Genomic DNA, 25,845 nt, shown 5'->3' with positions numbered 1-25,845 from the left:
CTCTTCCAATCAGTTGGAAGGCCTTAGGAGCAGAAAAGGTTTCCTGGAGAAGAAATTTCAGTCTCAACACTGCCGCATTCATTCCTGCCTGAGTTTGCAGCCTGCTGGCCTGCCCTATAAATTTCAGACTTGCCAGCCCCCCTATTGCATGAGCCAGTACACTACCCCACACCTGTGGGTTAAACGTATTCCCAAAAGCTTTGTGTCCCTCTTAACATCTGAGAAGCACGGCTGAGAAACATACTGAGTTCTGTTTGCCAGTTGCCATGGATTATTCTTTGAGTTGCTGCACATAGTTGTATCAGTTTTCCTGGTCCTGCTCTGAAACATAGAGCACTAAGCAAGACAGCCACAGGTGTTTGTAGAATAAATGAATTCTTAGGTGCCTCCCCAAAACACACCCCTAAACAATAGTAGATAGATGCATGAATTCAAAGGTACGTGAATGCCTTCCTGGCAAAGTGTTTAAGATTACTTGTAGAGTCTTGAGATTTTTACCTACTAGCTCAGTTGACACTGTTCCAAAGATATGGACTAAGAATTTATATCCAAAATTCCCTGTATTTATCTGGAGTAAACCTAAGCCTTCTTAGGCTGCTCATCGCTGAACTTCAAAGACAACAGTACTTTTCCAGAAATAGACACAGCTAAGCATCGACTTAATTCATGTTCTCAAACCCTGGAACTTGTGTCTTAAGGCAGTGAGTTTGGGGAAAATGTGCCCTAAAATGAGGAAGGCAGCATGACCTAGACTGAAGGGTTTGATATTACTCATGGGTTTGTTTGAAGAGAAGTGAAATATGATGTGCCATGTGATCCCATCATATGCTGAAAGAAGCTGCCCATGCTCACTTCCTTTGGTGAATGACTTTCTAGGTGAGAGACACTCTTATTGGAACCTCTTTCTGGGGGACATTATGAATAGTTAATTTGCCTATTATGGGTAGAAAATTCCCGGAGGATTGTCAGCTGCACACAGAGGGCCTAGAGACACTAAAATACACTACCTTAATATGAAAATATATTAATTAAAGACACAGGAGAGTAATTTAACCTGAATTGGAAGTCATTTTGAAGTTGGTTAGGGTTTATTCTGGGGTTAATTAGATGGCTTTTGTTGTGCTGTTTAGGGTAATAACTTTGTCCCTGGCAGTTCACATATATCCATTTATTCATCATGACTTAGGCTTCATGAACATTATTGAACATAAAGTGTTTGATACCCGTGGTCACAATGGTAACTTCTTTTCCCAATGACTGGAATGCACAGATGTAATCCGAGCCTACAGTGAATAGCCATCACCACCCTTCCTGCCCCCAGGAGCCCTGCACCCCACTCTGATTAGCAGTGAACTACTTAGGGTGTTTTCCGTGACCCTGGAGGATCCTGGGCTAGTCCTTGGATTCTTCAATAGGGGTTTACAGGTCTTCAGGGAGTCTGTAAGTCAGCCTTCTGCAATGATGAGCACAACTTTGTACATCTGTCTCTCGGCCCCTTCTCCCCAGCATGACTCCAGAGATTTTTATCCAAATTAGGTGACCTCCAACAAAGCTTGAGGGCAGCTTTGCCCTTTACACTTCACCCTATCCCACCAACAGACATACTCACAAGGGAGAATGCTGGCTTAAAGAGGAGGCTGACCACTATTGACTGGCTGGAGTTGTCAAGGTGGGGAGCCTCCTGAGGCCAATTAGCTAAGGGAGTGGCTGGCTAGGGAAGGGAGGGAGGGGGATTATAGTGAATATGCCCTAGGTAAAGGCTTTCAAATTTTGCAAAAAAAAAAAAAAAACAAACAGAAAAGAAACAGCGGCTGATCAAGCTAAAAAGTCTGTTCACCTTCGCAGTGATCGCTTTTACAATAATAAAGAGAAAAAGGAGGCCTCCTTACTGGGTACTTATGATGTGATGTGTGGTAACGTACGCACTTTAGCTGGCACACAGTAGGTGCTTAGGTGTGTGTGCATTCCCATTGTAAGCCATCCCCTCCCCCCATGGGTCTGAGCCTCCAAGTGTGGAGGCCTTTTTCCCAGAGGTCATTGCAAAGGTCTGCTCTTTCTGGGCCTTGCTGTAGGCAGTGGACCTCATACACCTGCACGTCTCCAGGGACCTCAATCGCAGACTGTGGTCTGAGTGACACCCCAGAGCTGGGCAGCTTGGTGGCCCTTCTTTATTGTTTTTTTTTTTTCCTTTTCAATGGCCCTCTTTTGTGTCTTCACTGTTGATTGTGTTTTGTAGGCATTAGATCTAAACCACTTATACTTGTCAACACGTCTGTGGCCGCCCCTGTGGCTTCCAACAGTGGACTCACTGTTGGCATGTCTCTCCTTTCACTCCTGACTCCTCTAGCTTTTCTCACCCTTCTTAACTTGTGTTAGAAAGGCATTGGCCAGCCCAGCAAAGGACTCCTTTCCATCTGACATGTAAAAGGCTTCATCACATAGCTTTCGGGCCCTGGTTTTTACAAGGAATCTCCTTCCACATTTATTGAAGGGCTGGTCCTTCATTGTCACAGGAGATGTGTGTGTGTGGCGGGGGGTGCTTTTTTGTTTTCTGCTAATCAGGTTGTTTTCAACTCATTCCAGGTCAGGGTTCTCTGCCTTGGGTGCACGTTAGAATATCTGGGCAGCTTCGAAAAATCTCGATGCTCAGGCCGCCTTCCAGAATAATTAAATCAGTGTATCTGGAAGTGGGACTCAGGCTCATTATTTTTTTAAACCTCTCTAGGTGATTGATTCTAACATGCCCTCAAAGTTGGTAACTACTAATACAGGCTAAAATCCTCAAATGCGAGAAGGCTGAATTCCATTTCATGGAGGCTTGATTTTATATTTAAAAACAACAAAGCTTCCTAACCTGCAAATACGTGTTTGTTTGTGTGAAACATACTCTCTATAAAAAAAATTCACATAAATGGAACATCACCCAGATTTTTATTGTTTTACCTATGCTTTTAGGGAAATCTAAGGGGTTAAATTAGTTGCTTCACAAATAGATCCAACTCTAACTATTGTAGAAAAAAATATATATATTCATTGTCATCTTACTCCCAAATTGAACACAAAGTTCAGAAAGCATTTTGGCCTGTATTTTTAGCTTAGCATAAAGCTCTTGGTCTGGGAGACAAATTTCAAAATAGTTTGTTGCCTAAAAATACACTTCCTGAAATGAACTTGAGGCCTGAGAGGGATGAATGGTTTTTTTTTTCTTCTATATTTAATGTTACCACAAGAAAGCAAATCTTAAATTTATATATGTTTGTATTTTTAGAGACCCAGGAAACAGGTGCCATGCCCAAGCGACGAGGGTTTCGTGGCAAAGTGTGGATGACAGAAATCAAAAATTCACGGGGCAGAGAGAGACCGTGGGAGGGCGTTGAAGTTGTCTGTCTGGCTTTAGGCAGGAGCATACTTGACACAGGGAGGAGATGAGGAGCCTCAGGCCCTTCTAAGGGAGAGCCCTGGGAAAAGCACACCTCCCAATAGCCAGTGGCTGGTCCAGTGCTATAGGTGGTCTAGGCACGTAATCTTTCTTAGTCTAGCCTGAAAGTGTCTCTAAGTTCATGTTTGTTGACCAAATGCCTCGTAACCTTGTCTTACTTCACTTGACTCTCTAAACTCAACCCTTTATTTATTAATTTTTTTAAAGATTTTATTTATTTGTGAGAGGCAGAGAGAGAGACTGAGCACGAGCAGGGGGAACGGCAGGCAGAGGGAGAAGTAGGCTCCCCACTGAGCAGGGAGTCCGATGTGGGGCTCCATCCCAGGACCCTGGGATCATGACCTGAGCTGAAGGCAGATGCTTAACAGCTGAGCCACCCAGGCATCCCTAAACTCAACCCTTTAATTTCCACTTTTTCCAATAGAAATGGATCTCTTGGAGGAAGAAGATGGGGCAGGCGGTGTTACACCTTTTTTAATGGTCTCTCAACATGTAGCATGTGTTTTGCTAAGAACGGTCTGCCTTATAATATGCTATAGATGACTGTGAATGAATATTGCATTTATAATCACCACCCTCCCCATCTGAGTGAAGAAGTTCTATATCGTTTCCCACTTGGTATAAAGAGCCAAATGTGAACTTCTTATATTCAGTCCTTGTGTATTCACTATTCACTCACTCCTTCAACAAATTCCGGATACCTTCTATGGAGCAGGTCCTCTTCTTGACACTGGAGACCCAGTATGTAAACAAGGCAGACAAAAGCTCCAGGAGCTTGCATTCTGCTGGATAGATTATAAACAAGTAAGTGAGTGAGATAGTTGTGCAGGAGATAAAACAGAATCCTGTGCCAGTTACTTGTGGGCTGCTTTAGGATGAAGAGGTGACATTAATTGGCGACCAGAAAGGGGACAAAGGGAATTGCAAGTGATAGGCTCTGAGGAGGAAGGAACTTGGCTTCTTCCAGGGAGGCCCATGTGTCCTAAAAGGTAATGAACACGGAGTAAATATGGGTTGGTGGTGGGGGATGAAGTCAGAGAGGCGGCGGGGAGCAGACTCTCAAGGTGGAACTCAGCTTTTCCACACCTGCAGGACTCCAGTGCTCTGAGCCTCGCCAGTGTTTGGGATTCTGTCTCAGAGACAGTCAGTGTTGGTTAATCACCTGATTTCTGTCAAAGCAATTAGAACCAGTCTTTTTTTTTTTTAAGATTTTATTTGTTTATTTGAGAGACAGAGCACAGAGGGAGAGGGAGAGGCCGACTCGCTGCTGAGCAGAGAGCCCGATGCAGGACTTGATCCCAGGACCCTGAGACCATGACCTGAGCCGAAGGCAGACGCTTAACTGACAGCCACCTAGGCACCTCTAGAACCAGTTTCTTGCAAAGAAGGCCCTTAGAGCTCTTCCTATGCAGGTCAGGAGAACGAGGGCAGTGTCCTGCCTCACCTACAGTGTCTCCTCTGAGTTGGCCAACACCCTTTCGGTGCACTGCACCATTGTGACCTGTCTCTGCCCATCTGGGTGGTGACTCTTGTCAGGATCCCGTATCCTCTGTGCTTCTGTTTTGGGTTACCCTATCCTCATCTGTTTCCTTGTCTATCTACTCAACTAAAGGATAATTTCCTTAAGTTAGCATTCTCTGTGCTCCTAGCACCCAGCACTATGCAGTGGACCAATCAGATCTATGTTTCTGGATTGAAGGATTGTGTTTGGAGATAGAGTGCCTTATGGTAATCAAGGACAAAAGCAAGAAGTTACTCAAACCACCACCCCCCACCCCCCCCCCACCACCCCCCCCGCCATGCCCCCCTGCAGTGGTTTTCATTACAAATTGCCTATGTGAAGGAAATTCTAATCTGATGTGAAGGCATTACTTTGGTTCATTTGAAATTGCATAACACCATCAGGAATTCACTGGCAGGCTGCCTAGCAGTGAGATACTCATTTAATGTGTCTTTCTTTCCTCTCCCCAGTTAATAATGACATGATGGTCACTGACAACAATGGTGTCATCAAATTTCCGCAATTGTGTAAATTTTGCGATGTGAGATCTTCCACCTGTGACAACCAGAAATCCTGCATGAGCAACTGCAGCATTACATCCATCTGTGAGAAACCACATGAAGTCTGTCTGGCTGTCTGGTAAGGTGGCCTTTGAAAAATCTTCGTTTTGCCCTCCTTTTGTAAGTGATGCACACCGGGGTACATGGAGTCAGGGCTCTCTCCATGCCCCCTCACACGTCCCTTTCTTTCAGGCCATCTCTCTTTCAAATGATTACATGTAATTTCCAGAGAGATTCTGTCCTTCCTCAGACACATACACACCCATGTGTATCTATATTAATGTGCGTGCGACGGGATATAAGATGACCGTTAATGTTTACAATAAATCCGGGCCTCTTCTCTGTATGAAGGAGAGACATTTGCCACTTGTCATTTTAATTGACACCTGCTTGGTACCGCAGAGGGACACCAGGAGCTTTATTCTTCTGAGGCCATCTCTGTCTTGTCCTGTGGAAGGAGAGGAGATGAAAGGTGGCCTGTTGGAAGAAGAAAGCTTTTGTCAAAAAAAAAAAAAAAAGGAAGCTTTTTGGAGAACCAGAAGAACAACCCATTCTGTACTCAGAAGCCCTGGCCAGGTCACTCACAGCACCACCGGCTACATGCAACATCTTCTTGGATCAACACTGCGTATTTCTCTTAGATCACATTCCTTCTCTCCCCCTCCCTCCCTCCATATTCCCTTCATATTCTCTCTCTCTCTCTCTCTCCCTCCCTCCCTGTCCCTCTCCCTCTCATTCCCCCCACGTTTACACACACACACACACACACACACACACACACACACACACACACACACGGTGCTCACAAATCCTTTGATTCCTTCATAATTACAGATTGGGAGTATGAGCAAGAGATAAAAGGAAAATAGAGATTAAAAGAGCCCCCCTTTTATAAAAGTGTATAAATTTGTTAATGAAATATAACATTTATAGACTTATTCTGATGTTTTGAATTTATCAGCCAATTTTTTTTAAGTAAACTATGTGTCTCCTGGCCAGTTGGCAAATGAGAATATAAACCCAAATATCCCCTGCCTCCTCATTGGGGGAATAAGTCTTTTGACCACATATAGTTAGACTTGATGATAGATCTGTAAAGCTTGCAAATTTCCATACATACTGCAGATGAACTAGTTTGGCAAGCACGAAAAGAATGTTAACAGCAAAGAGCTGTCATGTTACCTTGTTGTACCTGCCAACTTCATTCAGGTCCGGTTCTGAGCAATGCTTTTGCAAAAGGGATTTTGACAAAGATCGTGTCCAGAGGCAACGGGACCAGTATGATTGCAGGCTTAGGAAGTTGGCGATGTGAGGAATGGCTGATGGAATCAGACACAGCAAGTCCAGTAGAGAGAAGACATGGATGAGTTCTGTTAAGAGATACTGGACAGGCTCTCAAGTAGAAAATATAAGAAACTTGTTCTGTGTAATTCTGAAGGGCAGAAAGAGGATCCATAAAATTTACCAGGGGACAAACTTAAGTATAAATTTAAACATTTTCACACTCGTGGTTTCCCAACAACAAAACAGGCTTCCTCCTCTGAGGAGTCAAAGTTCAGGACATGCTGGGGGACCACCCATCAAGTCTAGTGCAGGGAAGATTGAGACACCAGATTGGGTGACCTCAACTCTTCTTCTTTGCTTCTGTTCTCTGCTGATCACCTTCACTTGAATCTGCACTGTGGCAGGAGAGCTTACTTCTGCTACCCCAAACAGGCTCATCTAATAAAGTCATTTTTTCTGGACCCACCTTACAAACCTCACCTATTGAATGTGAATCAAGTCTCTCTAGGATTACAGTCTCTGTAATGAAGCATTATGTTACTCGCTGTCTCAGGAAATGTGAGCATGTAGGGGAGAGGAAACCTCCCTGTCTCCTCACTGTTCCCACCGTAAAGAGTTAATGCAGTGAATGTTGTTTGTACCTGTCTCGGCAAGACAAATACTCCTGTGGAGTGGAATGTCAGGAAGGAGAAAGGGAAGTGAGAGGTGCTGTGGTACACCTCGCTGATCCCCCTCAGCACTGAGGCACTCCCCCCCTCAGCAACTGGCAGCAGTAGCTGCTGAGGGATCACCCCGAGTCCCTCCAGGGGACTACCCACCACGCCCACCCCCACTCATTGGAGCTTCTTCCCTCATTTGGCCCCTCATAAGTTTGCTCCTCTCCATAGGCAGTCAGCATCCCATGACTGGTTGATGCCAGTGTCCAAAATGCCTGGCCGCTTGGCCTCCTTCAGGGTGGCTCTGACTGGCCATCTTAGCTTCACGGCTTCTAAGGGATCAGTGAGTCGGTTGCTGTGATCTGCATCATGGCTTCACCCCCACTGTGTGCAGGGTGCTGCTTCCCTTACAGGTGGCTTTCCGAAAACTCTCTGCACAGGAATCTCACAGCCTTAAGGTCTGTTTCCAGGGAACGCAAACCAACAGCCAGATGTGGAAACTGAAAGGCTCTACCCTGGTAATACATTGCAGTGCCTTTATGAGTCTTAGTGTTCTTTTCATTCATTCGCTGGTTTGTTTGTTCATTTAACTGATGGCAGTTACGCACCCATACCATGTCAAATGTGTAAGTTCTCTCCAAGGATAAAAATCTTGTGGAACCAAAATTAATTTTATTGTCGTGGTTCTTTTGTGAGTGGATAGTGACAAACCTCTTCAATGGCTCAGGGCAAATGTTTCAGGACAAAGAAAAAGTCTGTATTTGGTTCATTATATTTTCCCTTCTTATGCTCAACTGTATCCAAAGATATTTTGCAAAGTCAGTTCTGCCTGCCAGGGAACACTATTATAGGAGTGAGTGGGGGAAGAAGTTAAGGACTTGCCCCAGGCTCAAGTATTCTAACTGAATTTCCTCTCTGCAATTTTAGTCCTCTAAGCTGCAAGGGGGTGGAAAGCAAGAGGCTCTGGAAGAGCTGCCCAGTAGTTATAGAGCAGCTTTACATGAGGACTCACAGTTCCTTCTTCATTCCATTCCTTGGCTTCTAGAAGCTTCCCAAGGAAGAGACATCATGCTTTTACCTGGGGGCACCAAAGACTCAGCGTGCCTTCATTTTGTTACCCAGACCAGAAAATAACACATACACACACACACACACACACACACACACACACACACACACACACCCCACTACTGTGGGGACAGGGAGGAAGGTGCTCTTGTTTCATCGCTGCCATTTTTGCCAGGACTTCCCAGGAGCTTTGGGGTTAAGGATAAATGGATTTTTAAACATACATAGTTTGTTGTGTGATCATGCCTTCCCTGCTAGCCACGCTAGAATAAGAATTCCAACTGTGGCGCTTCCTTTACCAGTAGAGACCTACTTAGCAAGGGCTTGCTCCTTTTGTGCCCACTTGAGTGTTAGTTCCAGAACCAGAACCCTTGAACTCCTTCACAAGAGCATGGATGGCTCTCCTGGAGTCAGCTCTGGGTTGCATGGAAGTCAGCCACATTGACTCCATTCCTGGTTGGACTGTTCCATCTGTGCCCTCATTTGTGCTCTTCTTATCCCCTTGTTGACATATCATCCTTTTGTGTCCCTAATGGTGGCGCCATCAAAATTACTCTTTCCCGTGGATATGGCCCTGCCTGTTTTCCAGGTGAAGGCTGTATTTTCGCTGCTTCTTGCCTCCAACCGGCCTGCCATTCTGTTTGCTGCAAACAGTGAGCTTGTGGGGCGGGGGGGAGCGGCTGGTGAGTGTGAGCAGGCATGCAGGCACATATGGACCCTCAACCGCCGGCACTCAGAATCCTTCCCAGGGAAGATTATGTTCGCAAAACTGACCACCATTCAGTTTAGCCAGATTAGCCCATCCCTAGACCCCCCTCCAGATGGAGAGAGGACCATTCAAGACAACAGGTATTTTGCATCTGAAATGGTCGGAGATGGGAAGAAAGAGGTCAGCCCAACCTTGGTGTTGGACAGAACCATCCAAGGTGGCACGTTTATGAGAGAAGCAGATTGAAAGAGGCAGAGAATGATACACTTTTCCAAGGATGCCGGAGTTTTATTTTGGCTTTTGCAGTTATAATAGTGGGCATTAATCATGTCATTTTTAAATGTACTATACACGGGCGCCTGGGTGGCTCAGTCGTTAAGCATCTGCCTTCAGCTCGGGTCATGATCCCAGGGTCCTGAGATCGAGTCCCACATTGGGCTCCCTGCTCAGCGGGAAGCCTGCTTCTCCCTCTCCCCCTGCTTGTGTTCCCTCTCTCGCTGTCTCTGTCTCTATCAAATAAATAAATAAAATCTTTAAAAAAATAAAAAAATAAAAAAATAAATGTACTATACACATAGAGCCCACTGGGCACCTTCTAGGGCCTCAGTAAAATGCCACAGGAGAGCTTCTCGGAGCCCTTAGCAGACACGTGAAGTGAAGGGATGCTACATGTAGATGTAATTGGTTCATAACAGTGTAAAATATTTCACTGAACTATAAATGAAGAACACCTTGTAGTTCTTTCCCATGTGTTTTCATTTTTTCCCCTTCCGTTCCTTTCTGTGAGGCAGGGAAACTGCCAATGCTTCATCTAGGAAGTGTGTTCCGTGCCTTCCACACAGCCAGCTGCCGACGTGGATACGCCCTCACACGGAGCCCTCTGGGGCCCAGCAAACAGACTCGAGGAACGGCCACGGCATTCCCAGGAATGCTCTTGGAGCACAGTTGAGCTAGACGTGACCCTGTTCCTGTGAGATAAACCGGGGATGCAGTGTGAGCCTGGCAGGGCGTTCAGGATGGAAGGTTTAACCCTGAGGACCTCGCAGTCTTCGGTTTACCATGCCTTCCTGTCTCCTGGTTTAATTAAGACTTAATGCGTAAGGTTCTCCAGCTGGACAGCCCCCAGGGAAAACCTTCATGTTTACACTCATAAAGGGGTTTTGAGAATATGCAATGGAAAAAGCGAAATGAGTAGAAAAAGCACAGGAGACTAGAGGACAACCTGTTAACGTGGGAGAACAGGAACCAGCTGCCATTGTTCAAAAAGCTTTGGGAAGGAAATACGGTCCAGATTGCTTTTCTGTCCAGGGGGCCGTATTCATCCATCCTCTTTTCTCTTCTCTCCCCTGCCATGAACTTCTGCACCCTAGGAGAAAGAATGATGAGAACATAACACTAGAGACGCTTTGCCATGACCCCAAGGACACCTACCATGGAATCGTTCTCGAAGATGCTGCTTCTCCAAAGTGTATTATGAAGGAAAAAAAGGTGTTGGGCGAGACTTTCTTTATGTGTTCCTGTAGCTCCGACGAGTGCAATGACTATATCATCTTCTCCGAAGGTGAGTTTTCTTCCCTCGAGGGTCAGGAGCCCAGCTTCCTCTGTGTCCATCTCTGTGTCCCTGGTCCGAGGTCTCAGACTCCATCTTCTGGGACTGGAGAGGGAGCTTACACTCTGTGGATTAGGAACCCAGTCACCAGGCGGGACGAGGTGCTTCAAGAGTGACAGGGTTCATTCTGGCCCATAGCCAATGTGGCTTATAGGACCCACGTTATTATTTGCCTTCAACCAACAGCAGTGGTTCTTCACACAGTCCCTGGAGTGGCAGCAGCAGCATCACCTGAGAAATTTCCAGCAACGCGGAATCTGGGGCCCCGCCCCAGCCTGTGGAAGCAGAAACTCTGGGTGCGGGCCCCACAGTCTGTGTTTGAGCAAACCCTCCTGGGGATTCTGATGCTGCTCAAATTTGAGAAATGCCGGTCTGGAGATTGGAGGAGGCTGTTGGATACTGGAGGGAGACTTATTTGGAATGAACTCAGGTGGTTTTGTGTACATGTTCTTAGGATTTGTCTGAAGAGTACTTGTTAATGCTCCCATCTGAGAGAAGAACTGAAATGCAGAGGGCAAGTAATGAGCCACAGTTTACCCATGGAGGCAGCGAAAGGCGAGGTTAGCTGCTAGCCTCCATCTTTGAAGTTCAGGATTCGCTCAGCTTGAAAGGAGGGCACACACTACTCCTTTAGTTTAAGACATTATTCAGTGATTTTCAACTACAGAATAGTGTATGTTCCTCACCAAAAATTCAAACAGCCCAACATGTAAATATTTTTAAATGGAAGTATATGAGCCTCATCCCCTCACTCCTGACTCAGCAGATAATCAGTGTGGATAGTTTGTTGGATGTATATTTTTCTCTATCACTCATTTATATTATCCCTCCTTACCTCCTCTCTTTCCCTACTTCCTCCCTTTCTCCCTTCTTCCCTTCTTCAATCCATGTATACATCCATCCATCCATCCATCTATCCAGCCATCTGCCCATCCATCTATCCGTCCACCTGTCCGTCCATCCATCCATCCATCCATCCATCCATCCATCCACCTCTCAGTGCAAATAGTTGGTCATACTGTAAATATTATTTGATAATATTTTTTTCACCCAGCCACTTTTACTCTTCCTTTTAAATAAGACAATACATATGGATATACTACATGCCTCTTAATTGTTGTCTAGAAATCCCATAATATGGATTATCTTCTCTGGCTGATTTAACCATTCCCCTGTTGGTAGATTATTAAGGTGTCTCCATTTTTCCTACATTGAATATCTTTGTAAAAGTGTCTTGTACATTTGTGCTAATATTTCTGCAAAATAAGACTTGAATTTCATTTCTAGAAATGAAATTTTGGATCAGAAGTTATACACATTTTAAATCTGGATAACCACTACTAAACTATTCTCCTCCCCACAAAGATGCCTGAGTATACAGATTCCCATGTCCCTTCTTTAACACTGGAGATCATAAGCCTTTTAATTTTGCCAGTCGGATAGTGAAAATAATATTCTCTTGGTTTTAGGAATGTAAATTCAGAGTGGGGAAAGATTATTTTAGCCCCAAAATAGGTCTGATTCAATAAAAGATTTGTTTAGAACATAAGTTCTGGGCTTAATACACTATCCCTGCTACTATGTATATCCCAACTATGGAAAATGATGTCTCATGCTTTGTGTTTGGTGCCTGCCCCCAATGCTGACCCTTCTTTTTCTCTCTCTGTGTCCTTCACCTACTGCCATTTCCCTGCTCTTCTTGTCCAACCCCTTACCAATGCTAACTTCTCAGGGTCCAGAGTCAGACATGTTCATCTTGTCAGTGCAACACTTTCTAAAGTCATTCCTCCCTCCTATTTTCTCATCCCATATACTCCATTTCTTGCATTTTTCTTATGTAATTCGAGTTAGGAGGGAAGGTGTAACTATATTAAATCACGCTAAAGCATGGTAACACGTGATATCCTGACTTAACCTGTTAACTTTCCCCAAGTAGTTCACCTTTTCAAAGAACTCCCAGTTTAAGCCAAAGGAATTAATCTCTAATAGCAGAATATCCAAACAAGTTTATTACCATCCATGAAACTTCTCTCTCCTTTTGCGTACTGGCTTATCCACAACGGAAGAGTTTATTTTGTCTAAAGGGACAGAAGTTAATAAATGGCCTGTAAGCTGGAGATAGATATATAGATATATATATATTACTATAAGCTCTTAAGATGTGCATGACTTCAGTTTTTAGTGTATTTCAGCTCAGGTGATAATCATGGGCCCATGTCTATATTTTCCCTCTTATTCATTATCAGACTATTTGTTTCCCTGTGAGGCGGGATAATCAGCATAAAGGCAGTTTCTCCTTGTACAGCTCAGGAAATCCGGCGCAGCTGATGCGTCGGTTGCTGGCTGACTTCAGAGTCTCCTAAAATGCTCCAATGTTTGCTTTTTAGACATCTTCCGTCTCCACAGTGGGATAATTCCCCCACCTGAAACACCCCATTTGGGGACCCACTTCCCCTCTCATTGCCACCATCTGTCCCTTACCCTGAGGAATGAAATCTCTTGAAACAATTTTTATTTCTCCACTCCGAGTCAAATAAGATGTCAAATACAAACACTCTAAAGTGTTTTACGCTGTATTTTTATTAGTACAGTACTCTATTCTTGTTGCCAGATTTCTGATCTGCAAATACAGCAAAAGATAATTACTTACGTCTTCCATTTTTCTTAAAAATTTGAGGGAAAGGGCGCCTGGGTGGCTCAGTCCGTTAAGCGTCCGACTCGATTTTGGCTCAGGTCATGATCTCAGGGTCGTGGGATGGAGCCCCGCATTGGGCTCCGTGCTCAGTGGGGGTGTCTGCTTGGGATTCTCTCTCTTCCTCCCCCCTCTGCCCCTACCTCCCACAATCTCAATATCTCTCTAAAATAAGTAATTTAAAAAAAAAGTTAAGGGAAAAAGATGAGCCACAAGATTTTCTTTTTAAATGCACATCTTTATTTTCTGTGTTATTATTCGTAGTAGCTGACATTCAGAGAGAATGGATCCTCTCTCTTGCCAAAAGGTATTGTGTAGAATTCCGAGGAGTCAGGGTCTGCCCCCTGGACTCACCCAGACCTCAGATTCCAGCTAGAAGAGCGGGTATTTGTGTTAGTCCTTATTGATGGCCTAGTGACAACTGTTGGTTGGAGGAGACCTGTCAGGCTGTAAGACAGAGCATAGCATGTGGGAAGAGGGACCCCGGAGCCAACAGCTGCTCTGTTTACTTGCAGATGACATAGCCACTTTGCAAAGACATTCTGCGGTTATTGATCTCCCACTGAACCTTTAAGAATCAAACAAAACCACTCAGTCTTATTTTTTTATTTTTATTTTTTTTTAAAGATTTTATTTATTTATTAGAGACACAGCGAGAGAGGGAACACAAGCAGGGGGAGTGGGAGAGGGAGGAGCAGACTCCCCGTGGAGCAGGGAGCCCCTTGCGAGGCTCGATCCCAGGACCCTGGGACCATGACCTGAGCCGAAGGCAGACGCCTAACGACTGAGCCACCCAGGCGCCCCTAGAACCACTCAGTTTTATTCATTCCATCAACGGTTTCCAAGGGCAGTAAAGACCCTTCATTTGCAGAGCCCTGAGCAAGATGACTTTTGCTGTTTTGGGAAAGAGAGAAATAGTGTCGTGTAATTGGTCAAGAGTGAGAGCCCGAGATGGCTTTCCCTGCACTGAAGGCCTGACCTGCTACTTGGCCACCTTGGGCCAGTTACCCGATGTCTCCGTGCTTCCGTCCTCTCGTGTATGAAATGGAAATAAGGGGGCGGGGGTGAGGGTGTCGTGACATTGTCAGGATTGAATAGATGGATGCATGCAGAACATTTGTATCCATGCCCAGTCCAGCGTGAGGAGTCACCATTGGCTGCTAGTATTCTGTGGGCTCTTTGTACAGGGTCTGGGACTTCTGCGTGAGCTGTGGAGAGGACCATGCGGCACTGAGGTCGTATAGCTGAGGTTCCACCATGGCATGCCAGCGGAGCATTCAGACTCTGCCGGGTCTCTGTGCCTCATCCTCCACATGCCTTCACAGAGACGAGGGGAGAATGTCGAGGCTAGGATTTCTAATCACAGCTAACCACATCCCTGACCTCACCGGATGATATGTCAAATGAGGTACCTTGTTCCTGTTTTGACTCAGAAATCACAGCAAGAGGCAGCTAAATAAAACTGGAAAGACTCACAAGTGCCTCTCAGATCCGTGATGAGGGCAATCACACTGTCCTTGCTAAAGAGATTCACTCTTTTTTTCAGCAGAAACCTTGCTTCGGGCCACGCGCCCTTCTCCCTGGATGGCCGTGCCACTGTCGACCCCCTAGTGCTGATGGTGGGACCTGTGGCCCCCGGGGTTGGCCGTGGGGGGTAAAGAAGGTGATGCTGGGAGAGCCCGGCTCAGTAGCCAGCACACAGCAGGTGCCTTCTGTCTTACTCCTTCCTCCCTGGGGAAGGGGAACACTGCCGAGGAGCACAAGTCTTCGGAATGCTGAAAACCTTTCATACCCAAAGTCTTGGCTCACCAGCAGTGGCGGCCTTACCAGGGAGCTTGTAAGATGTACGCAGCCTCCTGGACCTACCGCGCCATCATCTGCCCTGTAACAATGTCCTTGGTGATTTTTTTGCGCATTGAAGGGTGAAAAGCACTGGTGTGAACTCACCCAGGTAGGCATGGAACCAGGGATGGGTCTTGTTAAGTTCATGCTGGTGACTTGCTGAGCTAATCAGCCCAAGAGGAACACATTTGGTCTAAAACCTGGTCATTTGGAAATGAGCTAAAGATCCTGTACTCAGTCCATTCATGTATCGCGTAGCAGAACTCCCCAGTGAAATGTGGGTGACTTTCAACAGTGATAGTAAAGGTCATTCTTTTATATACCCACAGTCTTTGCGCTAGCAGATGCATGTAGATATCAAGCACCTTTTAGGTAACATTTCTCTGGCTTCCATGATAATGTTTATGTTAATTTGTCTGTGGGGTTGTCCCCTAAATTTCCCAAAGCAAGAAGACATTTAGGGATGATTTTAAGATGTTGTTCTGAATTAGGTCTACTGAGGAGGTGTTTGGTAGCCCTGGGCAGCCCTGGCCAAGTCATAGAGTAACATTAAAAAGAGTTTGCCTGAATTAGTTTGTTCCTTAGTTGTTTGTTCTGATCATCTGCTGGAGCTGGGTATGTGGAAAGCAAGAAGGTAACTTATAGGAGCTTCCAGCCCCCAATGACTGGACCCCTGGCCATCCCACCTTTCCCCCTGACTTGGAGCTAAACTGCTCCTTCCAGAAATCGAGAGGCACCATGGCTCTGCAGGAAAGGGAATTAGCATTAAACTCAAGGTCCTGAACTTTGACAAGTCTGGTTTCAAGGCAGACACCCAGCCCCTTCCTTAACTGAAGAGCCAGCAAGCTGACACCTTGTCCAAGGCCCAGGCTCTGGAAATTCATAGAATAATTAGAACATCAGCAGGGATGATCACTGCCCTTGGTTGAGAGTCTATGTTGGATTGGTCACCTGTACTAACCACTTGCGGATATGTTGTCTTATTTCCTAGAGTTATGTATATTTAAGATTCATTCATTTATTTTAGAGAAGGGGGAGGGACAGAGGGAGAGAAAGAGAGAAAGAGAGAAAGAATCCCAAGCAGACTCCCCACCTAGTGTGGAGCCCCACACAGGGCTTGATCCTTTGACCCTGAGATCATGACCTGAGCCGAAATCAAGAGTCGGACACTTAACCGACTGAGCCACCCAGGCACCTCTAGAATTCTGTTATTTTTCTGACATCATGTTTTAGCATTTTTTTCAGCTTTATTGAGGTATAATAGGCAAATACAATTGTAAGATATTTAACGTATACACATACAGGGGCGCCTGGGTGGCTCAGTCATTAAGCGTCTGCCTTCGGCTCAGGTCCTGATCCCAGGGTCCTGGGATAGAGCCCCACATTGGGCTCCCTGCTCAGCAGGGAGTCTGCTCTTCCCTCTCCAGCTCCCCCTGCTTGTACTCTCTTTCTCTCTCTGTCAGGTAAATAAATAAAATCTTTTTTAAAAAGTATACACATACATTATGAAGGGATTCCTCTCATCTAGTTAATAACATCCATCACCTCACATATTTATTTGTATGTGTGAGAACATTTAAATTCTACTCTTTTAGCAAATTTCGATTATACAAGACCATTATCAACTATACTCACCGTGTTTTACATTAGGTCTTCTGACCTTATTCACCGTATAGCTGAAAGTTTGTACCCTTTTATCAACCTCTCTCTATTTCTCCCACCCTCCAGCCTCTGGCAACCACTTTTCTACTTTCTATGAGTTTGACTTTTTTTTTTTTTTTTAAGAGTCCACATGTAAGTGATACCATGCAGTATTTGTCTTTCTGTGTCTGGCTTATTTTACTTAGCCTGATGCCCTCAAGGTCCATCCATGTTGTGAATGGCAGAATTCCCTTCTTTCCCATAGCTGAGTAATACTCCATTTTGTGTGTGTGTGTGTGTGTGTGTGTGTGTGTGTGTGTGTGTGTGTGTGTGTGTGTATTCCATAGCTTTTTTATCCAGTCACCCATTCACGGACACTTAGGTTGTTTCTATATCTCAGCCATTGTGGATAATGCTGCAGTGAATATGGCAGTGCAGATAGATCTTCGAGATCCTGTTTTTATTTCCTTTGGTTATTTACTCTGAAGTGGGATTGCTGGACCATATGGTATTTCTATTTTTAATTTTTTGAGGAGCCTCCATACTGATTTCCATGGCGGCTGCACTGATGTACATTTCCACCAAGGGTGCAAAAAAAGTTTCCTTTTCTCTACTTCCTTGCCAACACTTGTTATTTCCTTCCTTTTTGGACTCATAATTTTTTATGCTGAAGTGAGTCCCATGAAATAAGTTGATCTACACTTTTCATTTTACTTACAAAGAAATGGGTCTCCAGAGAGTGACATGAGTTTCCCAACATCTCACAGTTGGTTCTTCACCTTTTGCCCACAGAGAACCAGAGAATCTTGTGTCTTCTTCAGGGAATGCCCTTTCCCTTCGACAGTCAGGTCGGGTGGGGGGCTGTATGCTTTTCATCAGGCTTACAGCCGTGGCAGTTTGCACCCCTCGCCTCAGAGGCTGCCTGTTCTGTGGGCACAGGACTGGTCGCTGAAGTACAGACTCGCCATTCAGCAAATCCTTGGCAAGACGTACAACCTCAGGCTGACATTCTTCACGGGCTTGTGAGAAATGATGTTTCTAACGTAAAGGATAGCCAGCGGGATGCTCATCTTTTGAGAAGCTCATGGTTCTCCCCCAGTAAGATGATCTGAGTGCAAATCCCCACTAAGCCACTTATAAATTCTCCCTGAGTGAACCACTTCACCTCTGTTTTCCCCTCTGAAAAATAGGGATAGAAATCGTGCTCCTTTGGACAGGATTCTTGTGAGGATAAGTGACCTCATTCATGTAGGGAACTTAGAAGTGGTACCTGGCCCAGAGCAAGTCTTCAATAAACTTTGGCTGTAAATAGTTACTATTGCTCCCTTAGATTCAAATGTCTTAACATTGGATTTAGCCAGATGAGCAAGGAGCTTTAAGAAGTGAAATCAGGGGGAAATGTTCACTGTGAGGAATGCTGTTGGGGAAACGGTTCCATTGAATTTTTCTATCTGTGAGGAAGCCAGGAGAAATTTCTCTCAGCTGTCCCCTTTAGAAAGAGTGTTTCCCTCATGGGGTCCTGTTCCTTTCTGATCTTAAGGACACTTTGAAGCATATAGAGTAGAGGTCAGCAAACTTCTTTGCTAAAGGACCCGTTAGTAAATATTTTTTGGCTTTGCAGGCCCTAGAGCCTCTCCCTGTCCCAGCTACTCAGCTCTGCTGTGGAAGCAGCCAGAGACGGCGTATAAACAATTGGATGCAGCTGTGTTCCAATAACACTTCATTTACAAAAACAGACTTCAATCCGTGACGTAGATCGTGTTTTTTGTACATCCCCCTTCGGTACCGACTAAGTCGTGCTTCTGGCAAGTACTTGGCTCCTGACAACACCACTGCTTGCCTTGTATTCCACATTTATCTTCTTGTTATCTTCGTTCCACCCCCCCACACACCTTTTATTTTCTTGTCTTCCTTCCCTACTATACCTATCTATAGGTTACATGAGAATTTTTTTTTTTTGTTAAACAGGATGGAACTATCAGTAAATACATCAATTATATGTAGTCAACTTAGGCACGAGGACTCTAGCAACCACTTCTGACTCCAAGTTCAACCCATGTGGTTAAACAGAGAAGCAGACCTCCCGAAGTCGGCTGCTGCCCAGTGTGCATTCACTGCCGACGTCCCAGCTGCGTGCAGACTTTTGCAGTTAGCATGCCCTTGAACCTGAGAGGCTGAGCGGAGAGGAGACAAGGGTTCCCAGGAGCCACAGAGTTTCATTCCTTCCTCTCTCATTGTAGAATTTCTTTTAAATGAAAACAGCCTCTCTGGTTTGCAGGCCTAACTCTGGCAGGAAGACAAATGATTTTTTTTACAGTATCAGACGCGCGGTTTCCTGTCTATGTTTAACTTGCTAGCAGAACATCTCAGCCAGCTGGTTCCCCCTGGACCTATCATGACCTTAATCACATGGCCTCACGCCATCCCGCAAACCCACTCTGTATTGATCACATGCCTTGCCGCACTGTATTGACTCGTATTGGTTTCTGAGTCAGAGATGACCTAGGAGCGCGGCCCGCTCTCTCTTAAATCCCACTTTGTATTGGTTCTGTCCCAGCATCTCAGAACTGGCTTCTTGGGGAAACTGTTAGCTCTTGAGTGAAAGAAATACGAAGAATAAATGGTGCTTTGGCAGCTGTAGGACTTCTGGGTGCGCTGCCTTTGAACTGTGCAGTCGCTACTCAAAATAGCTGGCTCGCCAGCTATGCGTTTTTGTTTTAGGAGAAACAAACCAGGTTGACTTTCCAGTCGAAATGCAGAAGACAAAAGTAAGCGTGGAAATATGGTGGCGAAGAGTTGTTAGAAGAGGAAGAAAATTATGGATGGAAGTCTCTGGTTTCATTCCTGGGAAGAGAAATCAGTTATTTGAGGTGATGACTCAGGGCTGAAGGGGCCTTGGGTTGTGAATGGGCTAGGTTACAAAGCATGCTCTGAATCTGTGAGTACAACCCATGTCTGGCCAAGGAAATAATAAAGATCATACATGCCAGAGGGCATTGTGACTCAGTCGAGTGAAGCTTAGAATGTATTTGTAGCATCTCCAGGCAAAGCAACTCGCTTCTGTAGATTTTTTTTTTTCCCCTAAGCAGCACAGTAAACAAAGATGCTCTGAGGCTACATGTGGTTGCCTGTTGTGACTATTTCCACGCTGGAACCTCATTTTGATGTGAATCATGGCAGAGTGGAATCCAGTAAGGACACTATCTGTCTCGAATCCCAGCCACTGGATATGAGTGACCAGTTAAACAGTTGGTCTGATAAGGTGGTACGTCTGCAGTCTCTCCTCACCCCCATGACCACCTCCTTATGTTCCACAAACAGCACACGGATGGGTGACGGCAGAAGGGTCCATGGAGACCCTTTTGCCACTTTACAAGTGTCCAGTGTCCCACCAGTGGGAAAACACCAGCGAGCTAGCTAACCACCATGAAATTGACTTTCATTTTTGCTCACACTAAACTCCAGAGGCTGTAATTACCACCAGTTGGACATCTGGCTGACATGCTTTTGTAAAACCTTTTCTGATCCTGATAGCACTCCTGCGCGGTGCTAATTATGCAGAATATCAAATTTACCAGCCATCATCATACAGTCATTAAGAAGGAACCATTTTGTTGTACTTTGGCTTTAGAGAACAGCATGAAAACCAGTAAATGGATGTACAGGAAGGCCACTTTGACTTAATGTAAAGAATAAATTTTGAAATATCCCAGTGTTTAGACCTTATCCTCATAGATCTACAGCTAGATCTCTTGGGATTAGATTATGGAATGATTTACAGAGGAGTGGGGTCTCTCTGTTGTAACATTTCATCATTTCAAGGTCATAATTCATATTTTTACTTTGAAAAAATATACCTCGTGTTCCCTCATTAGGATATAGCTGGTTCCAGGGGCGCCTGGGTGGCTCAGTCGTTAAGCGTCTGCCTTCGGCTCAGGTCATGATCCCAGGGTCCTGGGATCGAGCCCCGCATCGGGCTCCCTGCTCCGCGGGAGGCCTGCTTCTCCCTCTCCCTCTCCCCCTGCTTGTGTTCCCTCTCTCGCTGTGTCTCTGTCAAATAAATAAATAAAATCTTTAAAAAAAAAAAAAAAGGATATAGCTGGTTCCGGTGTCAAGAATAGTCGATCCTAAATGTAGGCATTAAAATTCCTTCCATTTCTTCTTTTTTCAGGTCCCATCCTATTCAGAATACCTATTTTTCCCATCCGGCTGAAGTCATTGTTCTCTGCGTTGGCTGCACTTTGGAAACACCTGAGAATCTTTAAAAACTACTCATTAACTGGGTCGTAGCCCTGCAGTTTCAGACTTACTTGGTCTGAGGCCTGGTATCAGGATTTAAAAAAAAACCTCCCCAAGATATTCTAATATGCAGCCAATGTTGGGAACCACTGACCTCAAGACAGTTTGTTCTGCCAAATATTTTTATATTTTTCATCATGTTCCTCATACAACCTGGAAAAGGATGGTAACAATTAGAGAATGACAACCACCACAGGATGTAGCTGAAATTCAGCCTTCTAGATGAGAGGAGGAGAACAACCAAAAAAAATTTACCTATATTACCACATCCCTGAGGAATAATAGGATCCTTTAATACAGGATGATACTGTGCTTTTCATAGCTTATAATAGTTGCTTCCAAACAAGGCCAAGTGCCTCCTCACTGGGTGGAGGCATCCGTGGTTTTAGAACTGATGAAATTTTACATTCAGAGCAGGTCTGTGTTAAACCTCAAAGTGTGACTGGAAGGTTAGATGGCAAATTTGGAGTGTCACTGCTCTAGCAAAGACAAGCGAGGGGAGGCCGTGTGCATAATCGTAGGAGGTAAAGATCCTCCGGTAGGAGGATCTGCGACAAGCTATGGTTCACGTGGAAGGTCAGAGGAGAAGTGAGGATGTGTTTCAAGTGGCCGAAGGGAGATCTCTAGTGGGACTAATTAACATGCTTTTCTAAAGTGGGCTGGTCTCCCTGTTGGAGAAGATATTGAAATACCTTACTATATCTCTGCTTTTAGGTTTTATGAGAGCACGAAGGGCGCCTAGGTGGAATAAGAAGATGTCATCCAGATAGGCAGCCCTAAAAAGACTAGAAGAATGAGGGCAGGTGGAGGAGCCTAACAAAACCCAAGTTAAGCGGTCAGGCTGCAGTTCTGTTGGTGGAGAAATAGGCATTCATAAGACACGTGATCATTTCTTGGGCAAAGCCTGGCATGATTTTGGCTCTCTATTATGTTGGTTGCCCTCTGAAAGCTACAGCAACAAAAGTAACAAGACTCTATATCCCAAGGAGGAACATGAATGATGATAAGCACGATGGAAGGAGTGCCTGCTACAGCAGAAACAGAATCAGGGTTTTAATTGCCTGGAATGACCAGTGATATGAAACTTAATGGATTCATGGAAAGGCAGGCCTGTAGGTCTAGGCGATCGATTGCAGAACAGTAGCTCATCCAAAGCTGGCTTGGCATCTGTTCATGTGATAAAGACCCTGGGGTTTACAAGTGAGTTAAGGTCATTTTGAATTGAGGGTGATTTGGCCAAGAGTATCAAAACAAAACAACAGAACCAACTGACCAACCAACAGTAGTCTTCAACTGCACTCATCGGAAGGGCCGGTGAGAGCCCCAGTGGAATCTTTGCTACACAGATTACATTCCAAGTATTGTGGCTGGGTCTGGCGAAACATGGAGGATCTGGAATAGCGAGAATGATTTCAGAGAATAGATCACTATACACTTAGAAAAGGGGCCTGGCATTTAGTGGGTGCCTGCTATAAGCTGGGCAGGCCGACTTTAGAGTCTGATATATAAGTCTTTTGAAGAGCGATCGAAGGAAACAGAGATGTGCAACCTGAAAAACAAGCGATTTAGGGAAACAGATGAAATGCTCACCAAGCGTTTAAGAGCTGTCATCAATCCCATAGAAGAAGAAGAAGCCATTTTGTTGTCTTTTGCTTTAGAGGACAGCACGAAAACCAGTAAGTAGATGAGCAGGAAGGCCACCTTTGATTTAATATAAAGAGTAAATCTGTAAATATCCCAACGTTTGGACTTTATCCTAATAGATCTATAGCTAGAGCTACTGGAATTAGATTATGGGATGATTTAAAGAGAAGTGCTGTCCCTCTGTTGGAACATTTCAGCCAGAGGTTTGATCTCAGGAATATTCCAGAAGAGGTTGTCATACCAACCTGGATTTACCTGTAAGGTACTTTTGCTGGGGAGAAAGGTAGGAAGGAAATAATGTAAGGTAGACAATGGAATAGGGTGCAAAGGTTAGGGAATGGCTTAGTTTTGAAATATGTATAATTGGAATAAAGCAATCACAAGGAAAGGACGAAAGACGTCCATTATTTTGGAAAAAATTATCCTCAAAGTCTGTCCAGAATGTCAGACAGTCCTGTCAATATTCTGGAAGCTAAATTCAATCCTGTATGCCCCGTGAGCTCACTGTCCTTCTGTTGTTTAATTAAAATGATTCCTTGTTTTTTGCCTGAATTTAGTTTTTGCTTTTTGTTGAGACAATGGATGAGGAGTCCGATCTCGTTTCGCGCTCCTGCTGCCGTTGATTTCGTGAATTCTCACGGACCATTTTCTCACCAGCTAGCACTGAATACAATTCTACGAGGGCTTTGCAGACAGGTCCCCAATGAATTTTCTATGCGAGAGGGAATCCTCTTTATGGCAGAGTACCAAGGCACTTGGTCCATGTTTGCTAAAGCCCCACTTCTCAAATTCGACTGTGTAAATGAAGCAACTAGAGAACTTTCTAAAATGGAGATTCCTGATTCAGGAATTTAGGACAGGGCTGAGATTCTGCATTTCAAATAAGTACCCTGCTGAGGTTGTTAGTCTGGGGAACACATTTGTTTTTTTGGTTTGTTTGTTTTTTACTTTTTTATTTGAGTATAGTTGATACACCGTGCTACATTAGTTTTGGGTGTACAACTGGGGAACACTCTTTGAGCAGCAGGGTGCCAGGAGATTCTTTCTGTATCATGCCACCAACATTTTTACAAGACCGGTGCTCTAACCACCGAGCTATGGGGACTTCTCGCCACCAGAATTTTTAAAAATGCGGAAAATATAGATAAGATATTAGAACTCCCGAATTAGGAAGTGTGAGTGTGTGTGTGTGTGTGTGTGTGTGTAAAATATGGTGACTTGGTGTGTTTGTATGTGTGTGTGATGGGGCAAGAACAAGAGAAAACTGATAAGGATATGGGATATAACAGAATCAAGAGAGAAAATTTGTTGGACTTCTTATGAAATCCTTTATCTCGCTGTCTGGGGGTCCCAGCATACAACTGTGGCTCTGTAATACTTGCTTTGCATGTTGAATGAACAACATAAGTGAAACATATTCAGTGAATGTATATGAGATATCAGTATCTTTGGTTCACTTTTGTCATTTTCTTTATTGTAACTGGGTCCAGCTTCATTAGGCATGGTTCAACTGAGTTATGTCCCAGGGAGGATGACATCCAAACGCAAAAGCACATGCCTCCATTTTCCCAGGATAGCCAGATGACCTCCTGACTTCCCTAAATGAGCCTTCTACCGTAGAGTTGCTATTTCACTTCAAACTCTTAAAGTCTATGCAGTCTTAAACTTATTTCTGACAAGGTGCTAATGCTTCACTTTTTCAAGAAAGAGAATCTTGCAGCTCAGATAGTCACGGGGAAAATGGATTCTCTAAAAGCAGCATTATCATTGGACGTGATACAAAAGAGGTCAACAAGACTGCAATCAAACCACATACCTAACGATGTTTTAATGCTTCTTCACCAGACCAGGATTTTTTTTTTTTTCTGGTTGGAATTCTATGAAATACGTTATTATTAAGAATTATTTTTGTTAGGGTTTATCACAAAATAATACAAACATTTCTTGAGTGTTTTCTACCTTAAAGAGCTTGACAAGTATTTAAGAGCTTGACAAATATCTCTTGTAAGCCTTATAGGAACCCCAGTGGGGTTGGTCCTGGGTTGTCTTCATTATGCAGATGAGGAAGGAGAAAGAAACAAAGCTAGATCTAAAAATCAGATTCCAAAGTTTTTTTTTTAAAAAACCAAGTTATACTGCTTCTAAATATACAGAACTGTTTCTGTAAATTTTTTGATCTCAGGATCTCCTTTGTTTTTGGAGCTTCCTATTACCTGATAAAATGTTACTACTTTGAATGTAGAGCTAGTTTTGTTTTTTGTTTCTTTTTTTTTTAATTTCGCTGCAAATTGCCAAAAAAAGTCAGCTTTTCTGTGTGCATTGAAAAAGTCATGAAACTGGATCTCAGCTCAATGTGGTGTCTAGAAATACCGCGGTTGGGAGGTAAAGTAGCATGAAGATAATTAGTACATCACTTGGTCCTAGAAGAATCAAGAGAACTCCTCTTCCAAGAGGAGCAGGGACTTCGGGGTTTTAAATGTAGTGGCTGCTCAGAATATACTAAATAGTTTAAGGAATGTAAAGGGACCTTAAATCCCAGGCAACAAACAAAACAGCGTGGCAAAGAAAGATGATTCTGGGTTATAGTGGGAGACTTGGGATAAAAATCCTCAAGTAAGCTGTTTCAACGAAATGTACTTAGTGTTGGTCTGTTTGGAAATAATAGTTTCTTGACTAGATATAAGAATACTTTTAACAACGTGAACTTCTTGTCCTTCCCGATACCTATATCATCATTTACAAATATATTATTTCATCAGAAAAGAAGCCACGTGTCAGTGAACCTGGTTATATAGCAGATGAGCTAGCCCAGCCAGGGACATCTGGAGACCAAGAGTCACTGAGACCAGGTGTAAAAGACTAAACTAGATGAAGCTGTAGAGTTATAAATTATAATTCTTT

General features: G+C 44.3%; 1 protein-coding gene across 1 annotated transcript in view; it reads left to right on the top strand.

Annotated features, from left to right (window-relative positions):
- Window positions 1-25,845, top strand: part of TGFBR2 (transforming growth factor beta receptor 2) — an 89,164-nt gene that overhangs the window by 30,277 nt on the left and 33,042 nt on the right. Inside the window, exons 2-3 of the mRNA XM_027582653.2 lie at window positions 5,411-5,579; window positions 10,588-10,778. Coding sequence (XP_027438454.1) covers window positions 5,411-5,579; window positions 10,588-10,778 — 360 coding nt within the window. The remainder of the gene's footprint in view (window positions 1-5,410; window positions 5,580-10,587; window positions 10,779-25,845) is intronic.

This window comes from Zalophus californianus, chromosome 1 (assembly GCF_009762305.2).
Source record: "Zalophus californianus isolate mZalCal1 chromosome 1, mZalCal1.pri.v2, whole genome shotgun sequence".
In the NCBI taxonomy this organism is placed as follows: domain Eukaryota; kingdom Metazoa; phylum Chordata; class Mammalia; order Carnivora; family Otariidae; genus Zalophus; species Zalophus californianus.
The sequence above is the reverse complement of the archived record's forward strand: the minus strand, read 5'-3'. Positions and strand labels throughout refer to the sequence as shown.